We start from the raw sequence: 19,941 nt of genomic DNA on the forward strand, positions 1-19,941 counted from the left end.
ATCTGTTTTCTTCAGACCTGCCCCAGTTTGGGGCCAACATGACTTTGATGTGCAGAATTCATGTCTTCTTTCCTAAAGTCTTCTGCATGTCATCGTATAACACCGAGTGTCTGATATCTGGGCATGGGGAGCCCGGAAACCTGTGGGGAGCCAGGGATACTCTCCTGTGATAGCAAGCTCCCTAGGAAAGTTCTCCCTAGAAAATGATGTCAGGGAGGAGCTCAAGTGAGGGACAGAGCTGGAAGGATGCCACCTGTGGAGAGACAGTGGGTTCTGTAGGAGCTGTAGGTGAGTCCTCTTCAGCAGAAAGGCCAGAGGTGCATGTTAGTGGGTTTGATGTGGGCCTCACAGTGAGGCTGGCTGTAGATGTCAAATCCACAGGCGTTAGACCTGGGCGTGTTTCCAGTATGGCTAGTGGGCTAGTTATTTCCAGACTAGCAAATAGTTTCACTACTGGAAAAGGGTGGTCTGGCTTTCCTCTCCTATAGAGCTCAGGACACATATCACACCACTGATATGAGCTGGGGACAGAGGGATGGCACATGAGCCCCATCAGGCTGCATTGCCATCTGACTGTTTGGCTGGAAGAATAGCCTTGAATGTAAGGACTCCAGTCTTCCTGCAAGAAGGGGCATGATAGAAGGCTCACCATGTATAAGGGTCAGAGAAAGTGCCAGTTAGGTCCCTCTGACTCCATGGTGTTTTGGACATAATCTAGGTTGTCACTTAAAACAGCTGAGCCCACTGTCAGTCTCAAATCTGGGACCTCAGGGAGGCCCAGGGGCTTCCTGGGTTACACTTTCCCTACTGTTCTTGGTCTGGCAACAACTACCTCTCTGTGGTGAATTTGATACTTAGAGCATAGTATAGTCCTACTAAAAGCTGGAGCTCAGGTCGCTGGGACTGTGTGGCAGGGGGAAGGAGCTGGGCTTGGGCATTAGACACACTCAGGTCCAAATCTTGGGCCTGCCACCTATTAGCTGTGAGATCTTAGCAGATTACCTCCTGCTATAGACTATTTGTGTCCCCCTAAAATTTGTATGTTAAATCCTAATGCCCAAGTTGATGGTATTTGGAATCGGGGCCCTTGGGAGGTGATTAGGTCATGAGGGCTGAGCCCTGATAAATTGGATTACTGCCCTTATAAAAAAGACCCCACAGAGATCCCTTGCACCTTTTGCCATATGAAGTTACAGTGTAAAGGCAGTCATCTAAGAAGGAGGGCCCTCGCCCAGACACTGAATCTGCTGGTACCTTGATCTTGGACTCCCACCAGCATCCCAAACTGTGAGAAATAAATTTTTGTTACTTATAAGCCACTCAGTTTATGGTATTTGGTTATAATGGACTAAGACACCTCCACTTCTTATTCTGTTCCCTCATCTGTGATCTTGGAGACCAGCACTTCTCCCGCCGTATTGGTGGACCACAGGTGACACATGGTACTTCCCTTCCCCTTTCCAGGGGGCCGGAAGTAGAGCCAGCTCTGCACACAGGGTGTAGACTGGCTCGAACTGCTTCATCTGCTCTCATATGATGACTAATGAAGTCCTGGAGGGAGAACAACAAAAACAAAATTTCATAGAAGTTTCAGCTGGGCTGAGTAGAGCTCAGGGGAGTGTCATTCCCCAGTTTAGGCCTGTGCCTTAAAGAAAGGGTGCCCCCAAGTGGAGGTAGCATCATCAGTGGGAAGAAACACATGGGGCGTAGTGGCAAGGAGGGCTTTGTCTAGCTGCCCCTCCATGGCTGGAACATTCTAGCTCCTCCCTAAGTTAAGCCTTAAGGCTGGGTGGGTGTCTCTCTTAGAGATGGAGGAAAGCCTAGGACCAGTAGTCCAATTTTCTGGGATCAGGTAGGTCTTCTCTGTGGCCAGCAGGTGGCGCTGAGCCCCAGTTCTACAGTCTCCAGGCTCCCTGTCACCAGCAGCTTAAAGTCCGTGAGGGCTGGAAGGTTACTCTGGATGGGGCCCCAAGAGTGGTGCTGCCCAGAGGCACCTCATTAGTGAGTCTGGCCCCTCCCCTTGGCCTTAAGGACAGCCAAGCTGAGTCCCAAGAGCCAGGCCCCTAAAACCCTGGGCTGACTCTGAGTAGCTCTTTACTCTTCTCTCTCTAAACCAGAAGTGGGTCAGCTCTGTAAGGAAGGGAATCAGTGCCGGGAGACTGCGTGGGTGCAGGTAGAGGGCAGCTTAGAGCTCAGACCAGCAGCAGCAACTTCCTGGCCCCGAAGGCCCTGCCTCTGGAGCAGCCTGCGACAGACTCTCATTGGTCTGGCTTAAGTCCTGTCTGCAGGCCTCATACATGTAGCGATAGCCCTGCCTTGTTGTACCATACTTCATCCATCTGTCCATCATTCATTTGTTCATTCATTCAGCACCTACTCAGTGCCAAGCACAGTGCTGAGTCAGACACAGTCCTCCTGATCTCAAGAAGCCACAGGCTTGGGGATGGGGAGACAGACCCATAAACATAGGCAAAAAGAGAATGCCCATAGCATAGAGGAGGGAAGGGACTATCTCCTTCCAGAAAAATCAGGGAAGGCTTCAATGAGGCACCATTTGGCCTGAATTTTTATGGATTTCAAACAGATGTCAATGAGGCCTGGCCAGTCCAGGCAAAGGGAATAACATAAGCAAAGGCTTGGAGGTAGGGAGGTCAATGTTATGTGCAAGGAGGGGATAGTGAGGCAGCCAGGGAAGCAGGTGGGTGGGTGTACGGAGTCCTGGCAAGAGAACGGCAGACTGCAAGGCTGGAGAGGCAGCCAAAGCCTGAAGTGGCTGGCTTAGAAGTCCGGCCTTGCCCCAGAAGCTGATGGGAAACTACTGAAGGTATTTCACAAGGGAGGGAATTCCAACCCCTCTAAGACCACTCTGGTGGTTGCATGACAGAGGGACTGCAGGAGGTGAGATGGAGGCAAGCAGACCAGGCAACGGGTGTCACCACAGCCCCTGTAATCATGGTCTGAGCTGGGACGGGCACTGTGAAGTAAGAAAGACCAGGTGAAGAAACACATCACCGAGGGGAAATGTAAAAGCTCCTTCTCTCAATGTTTGCTTGGTCAGTTTTCTCATGTGGCTAATTCAACAGCAATCACAATAGTTAACATTTATTGAGCACTTATTACAGACCGGGCACGTAAGCATTTTTCATGTTTTTCACTTACTCCCACAACAATTCTGTGAGGTAGGTACTATTAATGCCCCATTTTATAGATGAGGCAGCCAAGACATAGCTTGTTACCTGACCGTATTGTCCTATAGCTAGAGCCAAGATTTAAACCCAGGCATTTGGCTTGAGAGCTCATGCCCCAATCCCTACACTAATGCCTACAACAGCCTTGCCCCTCTCCCTGAGCACCCAGCTTTCCAGCAGAGCCCCGGGAATGGAGGCAGGGCACAGGGCTGTAAAGCCTGCTGGGTGCCCAAAAGTTGAGATGGCTACAGATGCTGGCAGTGTTGGGCCACCTGAGGCAGAAGGGGAAGTGGCCAGCAGGTGGCGCTGAGCTGGGGAGAAGGAGCCAACTGCAGGTCCCTTTCCTGGCCTCCCTGCTAGGGTCCATGGCACCTCCTGAACGTGGGGTGGCAGCTGCCGGCCCCTGCCCTTCCTTTCCACCAGCACGCTCGCTGCCTCCCCAGCAAGAACAGCCCAGAGTTTAGGTCGTGAAGGGGGAGGTTTTATTGACAACGGAGAAGGCAGAATTCTGGGCAAGTACACACAGCACCACTCCAAGAGTCCAGGCTCGAGTCAAGCCGTCAGGACAAAGGGCTTCTTCACTTCAGGGACCTTACCCACCCCCACCATCCTGAACTTTCCAACACCTCTTTTTCCAGCAACCCAAAGACTGTCCTTCCATCCCCCACAGCCACATTTTGGACAAAGTGAGTAGTAGCCACCGGTGAGGAGCCCAGACCAGAGTTTGGTCTCAGGTCCGTCATGTGTGGTGGCCAAAGGAACCCTCTCCTCAGCCTCTCTCTGCCTGGCATGTCAGTGTCTGCCCCAGCCCACCCCATCCCCCTCCCCTTCCCTGGCCTGAGCCTGCCCTGCGAAGGGGAGCCTGCAGCTCCAATCCTCCAGCTGGAATATGCTATCTCAACTGCCCTCCCTGGCTGGCCAGGCCCTCCCCTTAGCCCATCACTTTTTCAGGGAGCAAGGGGGGCTGGGGCCTGACCACAGGTATTTCTTCAGGCCATAGAAACAGCAGCAGACCTCCAACCTGGGGATTGTTCTTCCCTAGCCACCTGCCCAGCTTGTGGCTGGTCAATCATGGAGCCCAGGACTGGCTGGAGACCCAGGTTTAGGGCTCACCACTTACCACAGCCTCCCCTGCCTTGGGTGGGGGTGTTGGGGAGGGAGATGGGCGAGCCAGTCCTGAGCTGGGGCTGAGAGGAGGAGGGACAAAAATAACCTGGTACATGCTCCTGCCGAGGCCAGAAATAGCGTAGTGACAAGTGCCTTGTAACTCCCTGGGTGAGCAGCAGTGGGGAGCTGAGCTGAGGAGGGTCCAGCCTCACACCAGACTCTGGCCAGCTGAGGAGCACACACCCTACATAGCATAGCACACTGCTGGTGTGCACACACCACGTGTGGGGGCCCTGAGGGACCATGGCTTAGGGCAGAGAATCTGGAGAGATGCTAAACTTGGCCTTGGCCTTGGCCATGGCCACACTGCGCTTGCGCAGGGGCCCACGGGCTGAGGCAAGGGTCAGAGCATCCAGCAGGCTGCGGTCCTCATCAAGCTGGCGGGCTGTGCAGAGTGGTGTGGGCACTTTAATGGTGTTACCAAACTTGGAGTAGTCCACAGAGTAGCGTCCATCCTCCTCAGTCACAATAGGGACAAAGCGCTGACCCCACAGGATCTCATCGGCCAGGTAGGAGGTGCGGGCCTGGGTAGTGATGCCCGTGGTTTCTACCACACCTTCCAGAATGACAATGATCTCGAGGTCCTGGTGGTGGTGCAGGTCGCTGGGCGCCAGGTCGTAGAGTGGGCTGTTGGTGTCGATGACATGGTAGATGATGAGGGGGGCCACCAGGAAGATGCTGTTGCCACCCACGCCGTTCTCCATGGGGATGTCCACCTGGTGGAGGGGCACCACCTCGCCTTCAGGGCTGGTGGTCTTGCGCACCACCTGCATGTGGATGGTGGCGCTGATGATCATGCTCTTGCGGAGGTCGCCCACGCGCAGCATGAAGCAAAGGCGGCCGTGGCGCAAGGCAATGACAGCGTGCTTGCTGAAGATGAGAGTCTCTGCCCGCCGGTGGGCCTGGGCGGTCTTCATGAAGATGCAGCCCAGCATGATGGCATTGACCATGAGCCCTACGATGTTCTGCACGATGAGGACCAGGATGGCCAGGGGGCACTCCTCCGTCACCATGCGCCCACCAAAACCAATGGTCACCTGGACCTCGATGGAGAAAAGGAAGGCAGATGAAAAGGAGTGGATGCTGGTGATGCAGGGCACAATGTCACTCTCCCCGGGGGCCAGGTCTCCGTGGGCAAAGGCGATAAGCCACCAGGCCATGGCGAAGAGGAGCCAGCTGCACAGGAAGGACATGGTGAAGATGAGTAGTGTGTGTGGCCACTTGAGGTCCACCAGCGTGGTGAACACGTCCTGCAGGAAGCGGCCCTGCTCCCGGATGTTCTTGTGGGCCACGTTGCAGTTGCCTTTCTTGGACACAAAGCGGGCCCTCCGCTCACGGGCACGGTACCTGGGCTCTGCAGGGTCCTCTGCCAGCCGTGTCAGCACGTACTCCTCAGGGATGATGCCCTTGCGGGACAGCATGGCTCCGGAGACCCCCAGGGAGGGGCTTCCCCCATGCGGGGCACCCCCTAAGCTGGCCTCTCACCCTGGGCCGCCCCCACCAGCCTTCCCCTCACCTCCACCTGGATCCTGCCTCTTGTCTTTATATCAGCTGCCTCACACTTCAGCCCACCTGCCCATTGCTTGGCCAGCCCCCGACCCTGCCTGCTCTCCACCTGGCTCTGGGTCCCAGCCCTGCTGTCCTCCACCAGCTGACCACCCCTGGGCCTCCTCTAAGACCTGTTCTCCCCACCCTTTCCTACTCAACCCACCCCAGAACTATCCAGACCTCACACAACCTCCCCCCGTGTCTCCTGCCTCACCCTTTTCTGCCCCCAGCTCCCCTCCAAGCTCCAGCTTCACGTCCTGACCACTCCCAGCCTCCCCTCCAGGTATGCCCCCTATCTGTTACCCCACCCGGCCAGTAGCGCCCCCGCCGCTCTTCGGATCCCTCTCCAGCTCTCGTCCTCTCTGTCTCCTTGGGATCCTGCGCCCTCCGGAGTCACCACCCCACCCGGCTCAACTCCGAATCCCCTCGCCCCCCGCGCGACCTGGCCGGGCTCGCTCCGGTCTCGGCCTCCCGGCTCCGCGCCGGCCGCACGCGCCCCGGCGCCAAGGCCCCCGCCCGCCGCTCCGTCCCTGCCCCTCCCGCTCGTCGCCGCTGCACCTGCTCCTGCTCCTCAAGCCGCAGCCGTCGCCTCCCCGCCCCCTCCTGCCGCCCGGCTGCTCGCGGCTGGCGGTCCTCCGGTCCGTCCGTCGGACTGCGGGTCCGCGGAGATCGACCGGTGCAAGGTGGGGGTAGAAGACTGCGGGCGGGGGGCGCCCGAGGAGCGGAGTGGGGGCCGGGGGCCGCCAGGGGGAGCCCGACCTGTTCCTGAGCAGGACGGGGGAGGGCACAGGCGCAAACCCCGCCCCTCGCCGTCTCTTCCCGGCTCCCCCTTTCCTGCTTGGGACTCAGAGTCTGGCCTTGGTGGGTTGTCCAATCGGATGGACTCAAAGAGGTTCCTTCTGTCCCCACTCTGAAATTGGGACGGGGGGAGGGAGCTGGGTCCTGCCCTCCCGGTCAAAGGGACCGAAGCCCCTGTCGCCCTGCCTCCCCTCCTCCATTTTTCCCATCCGCAGTTGGGGCAATATTAGCCTCTGGAGCAGCACTGGGATTTGCGGGTTCCCAGGGAAAGGAGGTACCAAGAGGCGCCGCCACCAATCCGGGGGTTAGGGGAGATTAGGTGGCCTGAGGACTTCTCAGCTGACCGCTTCTTCCCTTTGGGGGATGCTCTTAGTCCTTTCTCAGTCTTGGATCCTTTGAGAATATGCTGAAAGCTCAGACTTCTTTCCTATTTTTTTTTTTTTTTTTTTGTTTGTCTTAAGTACCATAGTAGGTGTAGGAGCACAGTTTAACATCTACTGCAGGGAATGTTGGGTGCTGCAGCCCAGAAGCCTGGCAGCTCCATCTACTCAGTCATGACCAGCCCCAGCCCCACCTCTGCATTTTAAAGAGGGGCTGAGCTCCTGGCACTTGCTTTACACTTCCTCACACCTGTAGCCTGATTTCTTCCACCTCAGGTAATGGGAGGTATCTGGGTCTGAGTGGCTGTATTAGGGCTGGTTTGGGCACTGGGAGAGTCAGGCTCTTGGCCTGGACATGGGTGGTGTTTCTGTTGTAGGCATCAAACTAGGGTTGCTGTGTTGCTTGGCCCCCAAGTTCTCAGCTGGGAGGGAAAGCCTGCTAGGTCTCTGTTATTGGAACAGTAATGGCTTCACCCCTTCTCTGGGGCTCAGATCCTTATGGAGGAACCCCTGATCCATATGTGACCATTTGTTGGACTGGGGGCTTGAGGAAGGGACTAGAAAGATAGGATCAGTGGGGATGTAGGCCACAGTGGGGCGGGGCATGAATTCCATATTGAGTTTTCCTCTTTCTCTCGCATAACCACCTGTAGGCTGAGTGAACACTGCTACAAAGGGTACGTGTGATCTTGGGCCATATTAACAGAGGTACAGTGCCTATGGTGGGGTGGGGAAAACAGGACGACTAGAGTGGGAAGCTCAGGAAGACGGGATTTCCTGGGAAACCTCTGAGGCAACTACAGCTGTTCAGCCATCAGAAAAGGACGCTTGAAGAACCCCCAGGAAATTTGGGTACCATCGCAGAAACCCCTGGGGATGAAGGAGGATGGACAAGTAGTTTTGCATAGCCCAAAGGCTAGAACCAGGACACTGAGAACAGAGGCAGGGTTTGATTTCACATATGAGAGTCAGTTCTAGTAACAATAACCTGAAATGACCCACATCTGTGGGGTATCCAAGTCCGGTCAGGGTTGGTGGACCATCAGGGATGCTATAGAGGGATTTGGGCCAGGATGGCCTTGGGCATCCCTGTAAGACTTCACTGTAGGCCCTGCCCTGCCCCTTCTGCTTCCCTTCAATCCCTTGGAGTGTGGTGGGCTTGTGGAGGGTGTGGGTGGGGGGTAGAGTCCTCTTCTCTCACCCCTGGCTCTGCTCCTGGGAGACTCCACAGGGGAGACAGATGCTGGACCTCCAGAGGCATCTCAGAGCTGGAAAGGCCAGACTCTGCCTCACGGTGTGGCCCTGAGGCCTTAGTTACACCCTGCTCCTCCCTTCCAGGAGCATGAGTACCCTACCCAAACGTCTCAGCCTCTTGCTCCGCTCCATCCTGCACTTGCTCATACTCATGTCCCCCAAACACTGCATTGTCAGGTCTCTTTCTTGCTCAAAAACCTTCTCCACTTTCCTTTTACCCATAGGCTTATCCCACACTCCTCATCCTGGTGCTTGAGGCTCTCTGATCTGATACCCTCCCTGCTGCCCTCATCTCCTTCCCCCTCCCTGACCAACCAACACTCCTAACTCACTTCCACTATCACTTTTTAGCTTCCACTGCCCCCTCACCCCATCCTTTTCTCTAACTCCCTGCCTGTTCAATTCCTACCCCTCCCATGCCCAGCTCAAATCCTGCCTTTCCCAGGCAGCCTGCCCAACTTCACAGAGCTCTCCCTTTATGAGTTTCTCTGGCTCCTGGAACATCCAGAAGGGTCTGTGCTGGGCTCCCCTCCAATAACTGGTGAGTTTCCCTTATGTTGTGTGGCTCTGACCCCCTTGCAGCCAAGAGTAACTCAGGCCCCAGACTCCTACTTTGCACCATAGGGCCTGGTACAGCCAGTACTGCAAGCAATATGTAAATGATAATAAAATGACATGTAAATGAGCACCTGCCATTTCTTGGCTGATGGCAAGTGTGTACTCCTGTTTTGTGATGCAGATGGAGTCAGGACAGCTGTTGTTTTGATCTCCCTGGTGTCTGGGTCCCATCATCTCCCAGCCACCACCTGCCCGACTTGTGGCACATGCACTGTGCTTTCTCTCTGAAGGACCACGCTTCTCCCACTTCTGAATGCCTCTGCCTGGGGGACAGAGATGGTGACATGTGGTCCAGGCATAGCCACTCAGTACATTCCAGCCCTCTGACTACAGTGATTGGGTGGGGGTGGAGATGTGATCCAGGTTGCTCCATGGAGATTTGCTCCTGAGACTTTTGCTGGAACTATTGGTCAAGAGCATCTCTTTTTCCTCTTGGGTTGCCCTGGGGCAGGATGTAAGCTGGAGCTGCTAGTGGCCATCTGTCATCAGGAAGAGAGGAAAATGGAACCCAGAAATGGAGACCCTTCCCTGATGTCAAACACCTGGATCCAGCCATGCTTGAAGTAGTATACTTCTGGCCTTTTTAGTCACATACCACAATAAATTAAAGTTTTGGTTTAATTTATTAAACCAAAAATTTATTAAAGTGGCAAAACCGCTTTGAGTTGGGTTCCTGTCATTAGTAATAGTGCTAATCAAGAGTATCTAGGCCCCACAATTTAAATCAAGAATGAAAGTGAGAAGGAAGGGGACCAGGTTGCATGGAGATCTTATCTGATGAGGTCATCATGGAAACACTATCACCCTTGTTATGGACTGACTTATGTGTCTCCCCCCCCCACACCCCCGATTCACATGCCGAAGCCCTAACCCCCAATGTAACTGCATTTGGAGATAGGGCCTGTGAGGAGATAATTAAAACTCAATGAAGGTATGGGGTGGAGCTCTAATCCAATATACTGGTGTTCTTATAAGAAGAGTGTGGGGGGGACACCAGGGATTCATGTGCGTGGAGGGAAGACCATGTGAGGACACAGTGAGAAGGTAGTTGTCTATAAGCTGAGGAGAGAGGCCTCAGGAGAAACCAATCCTGCCAACACCTTAATCTTGGACTCCAGCCTCCAGAACTGTGAGTAATAAATGTCTGTTGTTAAAGCCTCCTAGTCTGTAGTATTTTGTTATGGCAGCCCAAGCTGACCACTACGGCCTTCATTTCATGGACAAAGAACATGCTTTTGCCCACACTCACACAGCTTCTTCAGGAATGCCCAATGCCAAGGACAAGCTGGCGCCACTGCACCCACAGTCCACTGCCAGCCCCTGCCCACCAGACCCAGGCCCTCCGGTAGGAAATAATCTCTTTATTTACAAGTGATTTACAGTTAGAAAACCCAGACAGGGGTAGGAGCCAGTGGGGATATGGGACGGCACTTGGGCTCTGGTAGGTCACTTGTCTGCATGGACGAAGGAGGCGAAGACGCTGTCCTTCTGGCTAAGCAGCTTCTCTGGCTTGTCAAACTCAAGGATGGCACCTCGCTTCAGGACAATCACCAGGTCTGCACTCAGGATGGTGTGCACACGATGCTAGGCGGGTGGAAGGGGCTGGTCAGGGAGGTGGGTGGGGAAGGGGTGGGGAAGCTGAGGGAGTCCCTCCTGCAGCTTGGGGGAGGAGGAGGTATGTGGTCAGAATGCCCTATCTATGGTGATCATCTTTTCCTTAGGGTGACTGTGACTCCAAGCCCTCTCCCACTAATACTGCCCTTCTCGCCTCACCAAATCTCAGCTCTGCTTCTACTTCCAGGGTTTGAGACTTGGAGACCCCCTTTCCACCCCTTTACCACCCACTTCCTATGGAGAAGTAACCCCAGCCTCGCTCACAGGGCTGTGGGACAGGGGTGGACCTTGGAACCTGGAGAAAGAGAAGGGAGGTCTGAGGGAAGTGCAGGTGCAAACCCCTCCCCCACCAAATCCTGCAACTCAGACTCCCTGCAAGTCCTCCAGACTCCTTGCCCTGTACTGCTCCAGTGTCCTTTCTTGATTATCAGGACCAGGCAAGCCTAGGGGCTGTCTACTGATGACAGCCCTAGGAGGCCAGCCCTCTCTCTGGATGTCCCCCCAGCACCCTAATAGTGGGCCCTTACCGCGATGGTGACCACAGTGCGGTCTGCAAAGGCCGTCATCACCACCTTCTGAAGGATGTTTTCCTGCCAGGTAGGGGCAGCAGCTGTTGGCTCACCTGCCCAGTGGATGGGGTCTGACCTGGCTTTGGGGATGTGGGGCCCAGGTTTGTGGCCCAGCTCCCATCTGACCCCAATCCTAGCCCCACCTCCCCCCTCTCTCTGGCCCAGGTCCCCACAGGACTAGTCAGGTTCTCAGCTTTCGGGGGCTGGACTCAGCCTGTTGGGAGCTCAGTCTGTGTATGTATGTATGTGTGCTGTGTGGTGGGCGATGGGTGCATGGGTCTGTGTGCAGCCTCTGTGTGTGTGTGTATGAATATTTCCTAAGACTAGACGAGTCAGGGTCCCCAGTCCTTTGCCTTTTCTGCCACACAGCCCTTGATGTTTAATCCAGCTTGAGCCCCAGCACTAGTTTGTGCAAATTTCTCCCTAGCACCCCACTAAAACCCTCTGCAAGATTTCCATTCCATGGATATGCCCAGGACTGACCGTGGCCATGTCGATGGAAGCTGTGGCCTCGTCCATGATGAAGATGCTGGTCTTCCTCACGAAGGCCCGAGCCAGGCAGAATAGCTGCCTCTGGCCCTGGCTGAAATTCTCCCCACCTTCTGTGATGATGGCATCTGAAAACAGCCCCGGGGAGGGGGAGCTGGGCTGAGTTCATCCTGTGCTGGGAGTGGAGCAGATGGGATGGCTTGGGGGGCTGTCGGGAAACGTGTGTATGGGGGCAGATATGTGGGTGTGTATCAGTGAACACAGGTGTGTGCAGGATTGACTCACCTGACACACAACACAGATGCCATCTGCATGAACTGCAATGTGAAGGGCACCCCCTGGGGTGTGCACTGCTGTGGCCTTGGGTAGTTCCTGGAGGGGAGCATGTGCACTGAGTGTGTGTGTGCTGCATGTATGTGGGCTTTGGTGAAATGATTCATTGAAGCCAAGGCCCAGCCAGCCCCCACTGCTCCAGGAGCTGCAGCAAGTACACCAAGGCATTGCTGACCCCTGGGGTGGGGGCAGAGTCTTCCCCGTAGCCCGGATGAATGACCCATGCCTAGGATTTCCCAGTCTGTCCTCTCCTCCTCCAGGCTAGAACTGGGAAGGCAGCTGGATGGGGTTGGCCAGGGCTGAAGATACACCAGGGTATGGTGACTTGCAATGACCCTGACTGTCGCTCCTGTGCCCTGACCAGTTGTGTGACCTGGGGCAAGTGACCTGACCTCTCTGGAGAGAGGTAGGACCAAATGGTCTCTAGGGTCCTGCTAGATCCTGGACTCCAAACTCAGGTGTGAGGCTTCTCTCCCCAGTCCTTACAGGGTCCTTTAGTTTCCAAGCAGGAGCAGGAGGAGTTACCGAGGCCTCCCGGAAGTGCCTTCACCACCGGCTTCAGCTGGGCTATCTCCAGGGCCTCCCACAGCATGCTGTCAGAGCACTTCTTCTCGGGGTCCAGGTTAAATCTGGAGAGTGACACAGAAAGCCCCAGTGGAGAGGGGAGCAGGGTCCTGCCTCCATCCCCAGGAGCCTCACAGAGGGCGAGGCAGGTGAAGAGGACGTGGGGGCAGCGGGTGGAGGACAGCCTCTCAGGCCTGTGGGCAGGGTCCCTACCAGTGCCTGCCTAGGCCTAATGGGAAGGAGAAGGGCACGAATGTGAAACTCCTCTGAAGATCCTGGCCTCTCCCACACCCTGTTCTTATGCAGCAGAGCCGGCCTGGAGCTGTGGCAAGCCTGGTGGGGTGGTGGGGCTCACCGGATGGTGCCGCTGAAAAGGACGGGGTCCTGCAGGATGATGGAGAGGCGCGAGCGCAGGGTGTGCAGCGGCAGTTTGGCAATGTCGATGCCGTCAATGATGATGCGCCCTGCATGGACATGATGTCACAGGTGGGGTGCCACTGCAGCTGGGGCTGGTGCTGGGGATGGGTTCAGCCTGGGACGTGGGTCTCCATGAGGATGCAGGGGAAGGCAGTGACTGCAGGGCCTCCTGTGACATCTGACCATACTCCAGGACTGAGGTCCCATCTGGTGGCTGTGGATACACGTGGGGTGCCCATAGTCCGACTCACCCTCGAACGTGTCCACCATGCGGAAGAAGGCGAGCGAGAAGGAGGACTTCCCACTGCCTGTGCGGCCGCAGATCCCAATCTGGAAAGAGAAAAGCAGGTATGTCGCTGGGGCTCAGGGACGCTGGGGGTGTATGCAGGTGTCAGAGGTCACGGCATCTCTTCTTGCCCTGGCTTTCTGACAAGCTTCTCTTTGGTCAGTGCTGGGCCACAGGTTTGGGCTTGTTTCCTGCAGGGGGCCGAGAGGGGGCTCACATGAGGACTCACGAGCAAAGTGTAAGGAGTAGATGTCCATTTGCCTGGACTGTGGTGTGGGTCTGGGTGTGCCCAGTACTTGGCTACAGGGGAGTTGTGGGCACTGGTGTGTCTCTACATGCATGGGTTTGGCAGAAGGACACGAGGGTGGCTGAGTGTGGTGTGCAGGGATGTGGCTGTGTGCCCCATCTTAAATGGGAGCCATATCCCGGCCCTTGGGTACCAAGAGAAATTACAATAAGGGACCAATATGGAGACAGAGATCATGACACAGAAGGACAAGAGAGGAAGGGACAGATAGGAGAAGACACAGGTAGGGACAGAGGAACACCCAAAGGTCAGAGATAGTGAGACGGACAGCCACAGACCATGACACGTGAGACAGACAGAGGGGAGTGAAGAGGGATGTGAAGACAGAGTTGAGTCAGAGCGCCAGACAGTGGCTCTCCCTCCCAGGACAAGGGTGGCTCGCTCTCTGCCTCTAGGCCCCTGCTCTGAAGCTCAGGGGGTTGGGGAGAGCCCCTGACTACCTGTGGGGAGGGAGCCCTGACAAAGTTCTCTAAGCCAGCGGAATCCATGTGTCCTTTTCCTTGGTGGACGACTGAGGAGATGGGCTGAGGGCAGCAGGGGGGGTGGGGAGGGAGAGAGGAAAGGTGGGCTGAACGCCCGGATGGACCCGCGGCCTGACGCTGGGGATCTGAATGGGTGAGAGGCCTGGAGGGGCCCTGGGGCAGCTGCGGTGACTCTGTGGAGCTGTCCAGCTCCATGCCTGCTGACCCCTGCTCACTGCCCTTACTGCAGAGTCGGGGGCGGGGTTGGCCCTGCTGTCTGACCTTCTGTCCTGGGGAGATGAGGGCGTTGACATGCTTTAGCACAGGCTTCAGGGAGCTGTCGTAGCGCACGCTCAGGTTCTGGATCTGGATCTTCCCTTGGTCCGGCCAGTTCTTCGGGATCAGTGATGGTGCTGGGGGCCAGGCTGGGGTCAGTCACCAGGCATGGGCCACAGCTGGGGTCCCCTCCCCAGACTCCTCGTGGTTCCCCCAACCCAAACACACCCCTCCTCTGGGCCCTTCCCCCAGGAGTCCTCTTCCTGTGCTCCTCACCCAGCAGCCCCTCATAGCTCTCCGCCTCGGTTTTCAGTAGCCCGTGGATCCGTTTCACAGCCCCCAGCTGGATCTCCATGTCCGCCAGGTTCCTCACCATCCAGTTGAGGTAGTTGGAGACCTGCAGGGAGTAAGCTCGTCATAGACACTCAGTGATCACTTAGTTCTGTCCTTGGCTACCAGGATGGCCCTTCTTACAGCTGAGGAGGGACCAGAGCCCCCCAGATATCTTTTGCTGCCCACCAGCTGCTGTTCAGACTGACTGGCTTTCTCTGGAGGAGGTGGCTCCTCACCCACCCCCTGTCTGGGGCTGAGGCCCTAGGCCCTAGCAGTCCCTCTGGCATTAGACTCTAATTAGCTGGGGGTAAGGCCTGGGGGGTGATTCATGTCTCAGTTGGGGGAGGAGCCCTGGAATTCCTCGAGTGCCATGTCTGACCCTTCCCCTGCCCCAGCCCACCACCACTCACCATTAGGGCGTAGGTGAGGCCCAGGCCCACCAACCCAGCAGAGAGCTCCCTATGCAGGGAGTTGGAGATGGAGGTCACGGCTGCAATGAGCACCACACAGGCACCGATATACTCCTGTGGAGAGATGGCAGCTGGCCTGGGCCCTTGGCGGGTGGGGGGAGCGGGGTGGGGGATTGGAGCCACATGTCCCCCAGCCCACCTCACTCCCTTCTAGGGCAGACAGGAGCTCAGCCAAGCCTCGACCCCAGCCCCACAGCTCATGTACACAGCATCTGCCAGACATGAGGCCTGTGAAGGTTGGGCCCAGAGGACGACATGTTGCCACAAGCTATGCTCCCCTATTCCCCAGTCACCCACGCACCTGAACACCCATGCCTCACCATGGCCCACACATGCACATACATACGTGTGTCATATGACCCCCTTCAGACACACACTCATCAGTTACACACACAACTATTCTTGCTTTGGCACACACCGCAGATCCACAAGTCCCCAGGCAGGGGTGTGGGGCAAAGGGGTGCAGGTTAGACGCTGGGAGGACCACCAGGGCTGGAAGACCAGGGGGCTCAGTGTCCACACAATCTGGCATCCTGTCCTCTTCCCACCCAGGTCCATGTTTGGCCCTTGCTCTGGCTCCACACCCCTATCAGAACCCCCCGTCCTAGGGCTGGTGGTAGGAGTGGGTGGCACTTGCCATGCGGACTTCTAGCCATCTGTTGGCAGCCGTGAGGAAGAGGGAGGCGATGTTGTTGGAGTCCGTGTATTCGAGAAGCTTCTGCTGGAACCGGGACTCATACCTGGAGGAAGGACAAAGAGGGTCTGAGGGAATAATTTTGGTCTGCATAGCTCCTGGGACTCCTACCTACAGAGGGGGCCACCTGGGCCTCAACAGACCCCAGACATGCCCTCTCTGGCACCTTACGTATGCTGCCCCCTCTGGAATGCCCTCCCAGTTCCCTTCTACTTACTCGAAACTGTCAAGGGTCCCACCTCCTTCAAGCTCATTTTTACCTCAAGACCTGTTCTCTTCAGGTCTTCCCCACTACAAGAAAGGGCACCTCCAGACACCCAGTTGCTCAGGCCATAAACCCAGAAATTATTTGGATTCACATCCAAACCCTCAGCAAGTCTTCTTATGTCTACTTCCAAAATAGTCCTTGCCTCTCTCTACCTCTCTCCTGCCTCCTGCCCACTGCAAACTCTCACCTGGATTATTGCATCGCTTCTTAATAGGTCTACCTGCTGTCTCCCTACTGTCCATGTACCACATAGCAGCCAACATAATCTTTCTAAATCACAAACTGCATCCTATCTCTTGTCTGCTTAGAATATCAATGACCTCCCATTGCTGTGTGAGCCAGCTCCTGCCAACTTCATCCTTTGCCACAGACCCCTTGCTGCAGCAAGAGTTAGGGCTTTTTAAAGTTTTGTGACAATACCAAGTTATTCCTACCCCAGGGCCTTTGCACATGCTGTTCCCTTTGCTGGGAATGCTTTCTCCCTTACTTTTCACAAGGCTGACTCCTTCTCAACCTTCAGGCCTTTCTTCTGTCTTACCTAATGTAGGTTTCCCCTGCTATTCTCTATCTCTGTGGCCTGTTTGCCTCATAGTATCTGCTTGTACATTCATGTCTCTAACTGTTTATGATCCATCTCCCTCTAAATTCCATGAGGATGGGGACCATGTCTGTTTTTTTCACCAACGTATCTCAGCACCTGTGCACTGTCAATAAATATTTGTTGAATGAATGAATGGAGCCTTCCCCGACTCTTTAAGGTAGAGGGGCTCTCTCTGTGCAAGGACCTTTCTTTCCAGCCCCCCATTTTCCCATCATGTTCTTCCTGAATTACTGTGCATGCACCTGCCTCTGCTTTCTGATCAGCTTGGACTTCTGATCAGCCTTGGCCACGTCCCTCAGAATTTGCTGGAGTGGGCTGGGCCCAGAGGAGGTGCAACAGCACTTGTTTGATGATGAATGAAGGAATGAATGAAAAGCTGTCTCAGCACAACTGGTCTGATAAAGACCAAACTCAGGGGACTCAAAAGGAGCCAAGATGTGCCTTGCTGGGCATTTGCTTTTCTCTCCTTGCAAGTGCTTGTTCAGCTTTGATTGTTTCTGGGTGGAGGGCATGTGTCTGAGGAGAGTGCAGTGCATCTCTGACGTTTGAGAGAACATGCAGTTGCTCAGCCAAGCAGTTGTGTATGTGGTGGCTGACGTGTCTGCAGCGAGTGTGAAACCACGCATCTGAGGAGTGTAAGTGCACGTTGGAGCTGTGTGTGAGCATGGGTGCACCTATGCGTGACAGGAGTCTGAGGTGCCCAGTGTACATGGATCTGAGGGCCATGTGTGAGTGACAGGAGAGTCTGAGGACAGGCATGTGTGAGATGGGAGTGCCTGCCATGGGTGTGTGACAGTGTGTCTAAGCACTGGGAAAGAGCCCGGCTGGTTGGAGTCCTAATGTCATGACTTACTTGCTGTGTGTCAGGATCGAGACTCAGTTTCCTCATCAGTAAAATGGGGATAGTAATAGTTCCTACATGGACTAACAACCTCTGAGTCCAATGCTAGGCACTCTTGAAACTTTTATTGAAAAAAACAGGGTCTCTTGGGAAAGTCCAGAAGGTCAGACAGGCCTAGGTTCCAAGCCCAGCACCAGCTGTCACTGTCTGTGTGACCTCGGATTGGTTATCCCACCTCTCTGGGTCTCACTCTGCATCTGTAGAACATGGCTACTCATATCTGCATCATGAGGCTCTTGTGAGGATCATGTGCAATCAGGTCCATTTAACACTTAGCATAGTGCCTGGCACACAGTGCATGCACAATCCACGCATGCTGGTTAGTTCTCAACAGGGCAGGCTGCTGGGCTAACGCCAATGAATTCAACACATACAGGATGAATAAAGTCACTCAAATTTAAAGCTCATTTGTCACACAAGTGCAGGGGTGTGGGAGGTCTCACTGGGCAGCAGTGCCTCTGGCTGACCACGGGCTTGCCTGAGCCAGGGTACAGGATGCTGGAATCCTCTCACAAGAGGGTCTGGCCCACTTTAGGAAAGTCACAATCTCTCTCCATCCCAGGCCCAGCCTGGGGGCCTCTGCAACACCAATTATAAGAGAGACATTGCCAAACTTAGAGCAGAGGGTAGGCCCAGTGATGCTGAGGGACATGGAAGTTGAAAGAACTGGGGAAGTTCAGGCTTGAGGAGAGAAGGAGGCGGGGAGCCTCCACGGATCTTTTGTGTAGAAGAAATCGCAGGCTTGTACAGGGGCAGGGGTGCCCAGGGAGCAGAGCCAAGGTTGGGGGGAGCTCCACTTTGCTCTGCTTTACTCAGACAAGACCCTAAGGAGGTGACCTCCCACTGGCCCATGTGTGCCAGGGAGTGAACAGAGGCTGCAATGCTGCACCAGGGGCTGGGCACCTCTCCTGGGCTGAAGCTGGACTTCAGGGCTTGGGGCAGAAGGTGCAAGCCTCTCTGGACTCTCACCTGGTCCTCAAGCCCTAGGGTTACTCCTGGACACAGGGCTCAGTGTCGCACGGTACTGTCACAGCTGTGCTATCCTAAAAATAACCTATTATTATTGTCTGGGTGAGGCTTAGAGACAAAAGCCCAACTATCTAGGTCAGGGGTCTCCAGCCTCTCTGGCTGGAGGAGAGTTGCCCCAATAGATCAGAAGGAGACTTGGGGGGTGGGGAGCAACAGCTCCCTCCTGTCCCCAGGCAGCCTCAGATGCTCCCGTCCAGTCTGATGTCACAACTCAGGGTAGTGACAGGATGATGGGTCACTGAAGTGTTCAGGAATTCCTCCAGCCTGCTGAAGTCCTACCCATCCTTTGAGTCCTAGTTCCGATGACACCTCCTCTAGGAAAGCTTTCATGACCTCCTCCCTTCCGTGCTCCCATGCCTTTGTCCCCGTTCTTTAGACTACCTGTCACATGGTTTGTCCAGGGCACCGGCTCATCTGTAACTCTTCTTTTTAGTGTCTGACGTAGGGCTAAGCACATGGTGGGTACTCAGCAAATGTTTGTTGAATGAACAAGTAGGTTCAAGTCTGGGCTTTGTGAAACCTTACACAGAAAAGTTATATAACCTCTCTGTGCCTCAGTTTCCTTTTCTGTGCAATGGGAATGATGGTGTTCATGACCTAGGGTTGCAGTGTTGGACAAACAAGATTGGAATGCAGAGGACTCAGCCTAGTGTTTGGCACACAGGAGATTCTTGGTAAAAGAAGGCCTCTGGGATGGCCCACATGATCTGAGCCCCTTGCTAGCACTGACACGTGAAGACTTGTCTCAGCCTTGTTTCTTTTCACGTTCTGCCTTGGTTCACAGAGGCCCTGAGCTTGTCTGCAGGGCTGGACTTTTCCTCTGTGATCATAGAGCTAGAGCCCACCTGGCCTGTCTCCTCTGGTGCCTTGGGGCCTGAGGAAGGGTTGAGAGAGGTGTGTCCTGGGCCTTCTTAAGTGGACGCTGAGAATTGAATTTCACGACCTGTGACCCTGGCCCCATTTGTACTCCACTCCTATCTGGGGGGAAATCTGGACTTGTACCTGAAGGCCCGGATGGTGGTGAGGCCTTCCACAGTTTCAGCAAAGTGCGAGAGCAGTGGGAGCTGGGTGGTGTCATCCAGCTGCTGCAGGTCCCTGTGCCAGGGGGACAGAACAGAGTGTTGAGAGGGCAGCTCAGGGCTCAGCCTGGGTCTGAATCTTTGCTCCACCCACTACTACAGTGCAGGCAAATGGCTCCACCTCTCTAGGCTTCAGTTTCTCACCTGTAAAGAGGGAAGACATTGGTACCACCCCATCAAGCTGTTGTGAGCACTGAGCAAGATCATTTACGTAAGATTCCTAAACAGAGCCTGCTGGGCACAGGTGCTCCCTTCCCAGGCATCACTGTGTCAGCCTGGCACTGAGGCAAGGTGGGG

General features: G+C 55.3%; 2 protein-coding genes across 4 annotated transcripts in view; both read right to left on the reverse strand.

Annotated features, from left to right (window-relative positions):
• Positions 1-4,372: 4,372 nt before the first annotated feature.
• KCNJ11 (potassium inwardly-rectifying channel, subfamily J, member 11) lies at positions 4,373-6,611 on the reverse strand. 2 transcript variants are annotated; one of them, XM_008579708.1, is made up of 2 exons: positions 6,462-6,611; positions 4,373-5,531 (listed from the first exon to the last, which is right to left on the reverse strand). In XM_008579708.1, exon 2 carries the CDS (start codon positions 5,513-5,515, stop codon positions 4,604-4,606), a length of 912 nt encoding a protein of 303 aa, XP_008577930.1. In that variant the 5' UTR covers positions 5,516-5,531; positions 6,462-6,611; the 3' UTR covers positions 4,373-4,603. The 2 variants fall into 2 exon arrangements, with proteins under 2 accessions (XP_008577930.1, XP_008577929.1); XM_008579707.1 differs by lacking the exon at positions 6,462-6,611 and having other exon boundaries at positions 4,419-5,907.
• Positions 6,612-10,294: 3,683 nt separating this feature from the next.
• ABCC8 (ATP-binding cassette, sub-family C (CFTR/MRP), member 8) overlaps positions 10,295-19,941 on the reverse strand; it is a 74,625-nt gene continuing 64,978 nt past the window's right edge. For both annotated transcript variants that reach the window (XM_008579710.1, XM_008579709.1), the window contains exons 29-39: positions 19,568-19,660; positions 15,710-15,812; positions 15,013-15,126; positions 14,546-14,666; positions 14,276-14,406; positions 13,191-13,269; positions 12,878-12,986; positions 12,484-12,587; positions 11,620-11,753; positions 11,095-11,157; positions 10,295-10,537 (exon numbers count right to left, since the gene is read on the reverse strand). In XM_008579710.1, the coding sequence (XP_008577932.1) occupies positions 10,400-10,537; positions 11,095-11,157; positions 11,620-11,753; positions 12,484-12,587; positions 12,878-12,986; positions 13,191-13,269; positions 14,276-14,406; positions 14,546-14,666; positions 15,013-15,126; positions 15,710-15,812; positions 19,568-19,660 (1,189 nt within the window). In that variant the 3' untranslated portion in view covers positions 10,295-10,399. The remainder of the gene's footprint in view (positions 10,538-11,094; positions 11,158-11,619; positions 11,754-12,483; positions 12,588-12,877; positions 12,987-13,190; positions 13,270-14,275; positions 14,407-14,545; positions 14,667-15,012; positions 15,127-15,709; positions 15,813-19,567; positions 19,661-19,941) is intronic.

Source organism: Galeopterus variegatus, unplaced genomic scaffold (genome assembly GCF_000696425.1).
Source record: "Galeopterus variegatus unplaced genomic scaffold, G_variegatus-3.0.2 Scaffold1946, whole genome shotgun sequence".
NCBI classification, from domain to species: domain Eukaryota; kingdom Metazoa; phylum Chordata; class Mammalia; order Dermoptera; family Cynocephalidae; genus Galeopterus; species Galeopterus variegatus.

Excerpts from the sequence above, each read along its gene's own strand:
- KCNJ11 (XM_008579707.1), bottom strand. The coding sequence starts at position 5,776 with ATGCTGTCCCGCAAGGGCATCATCCCTGAGGAGTACGTGCTGACACGG.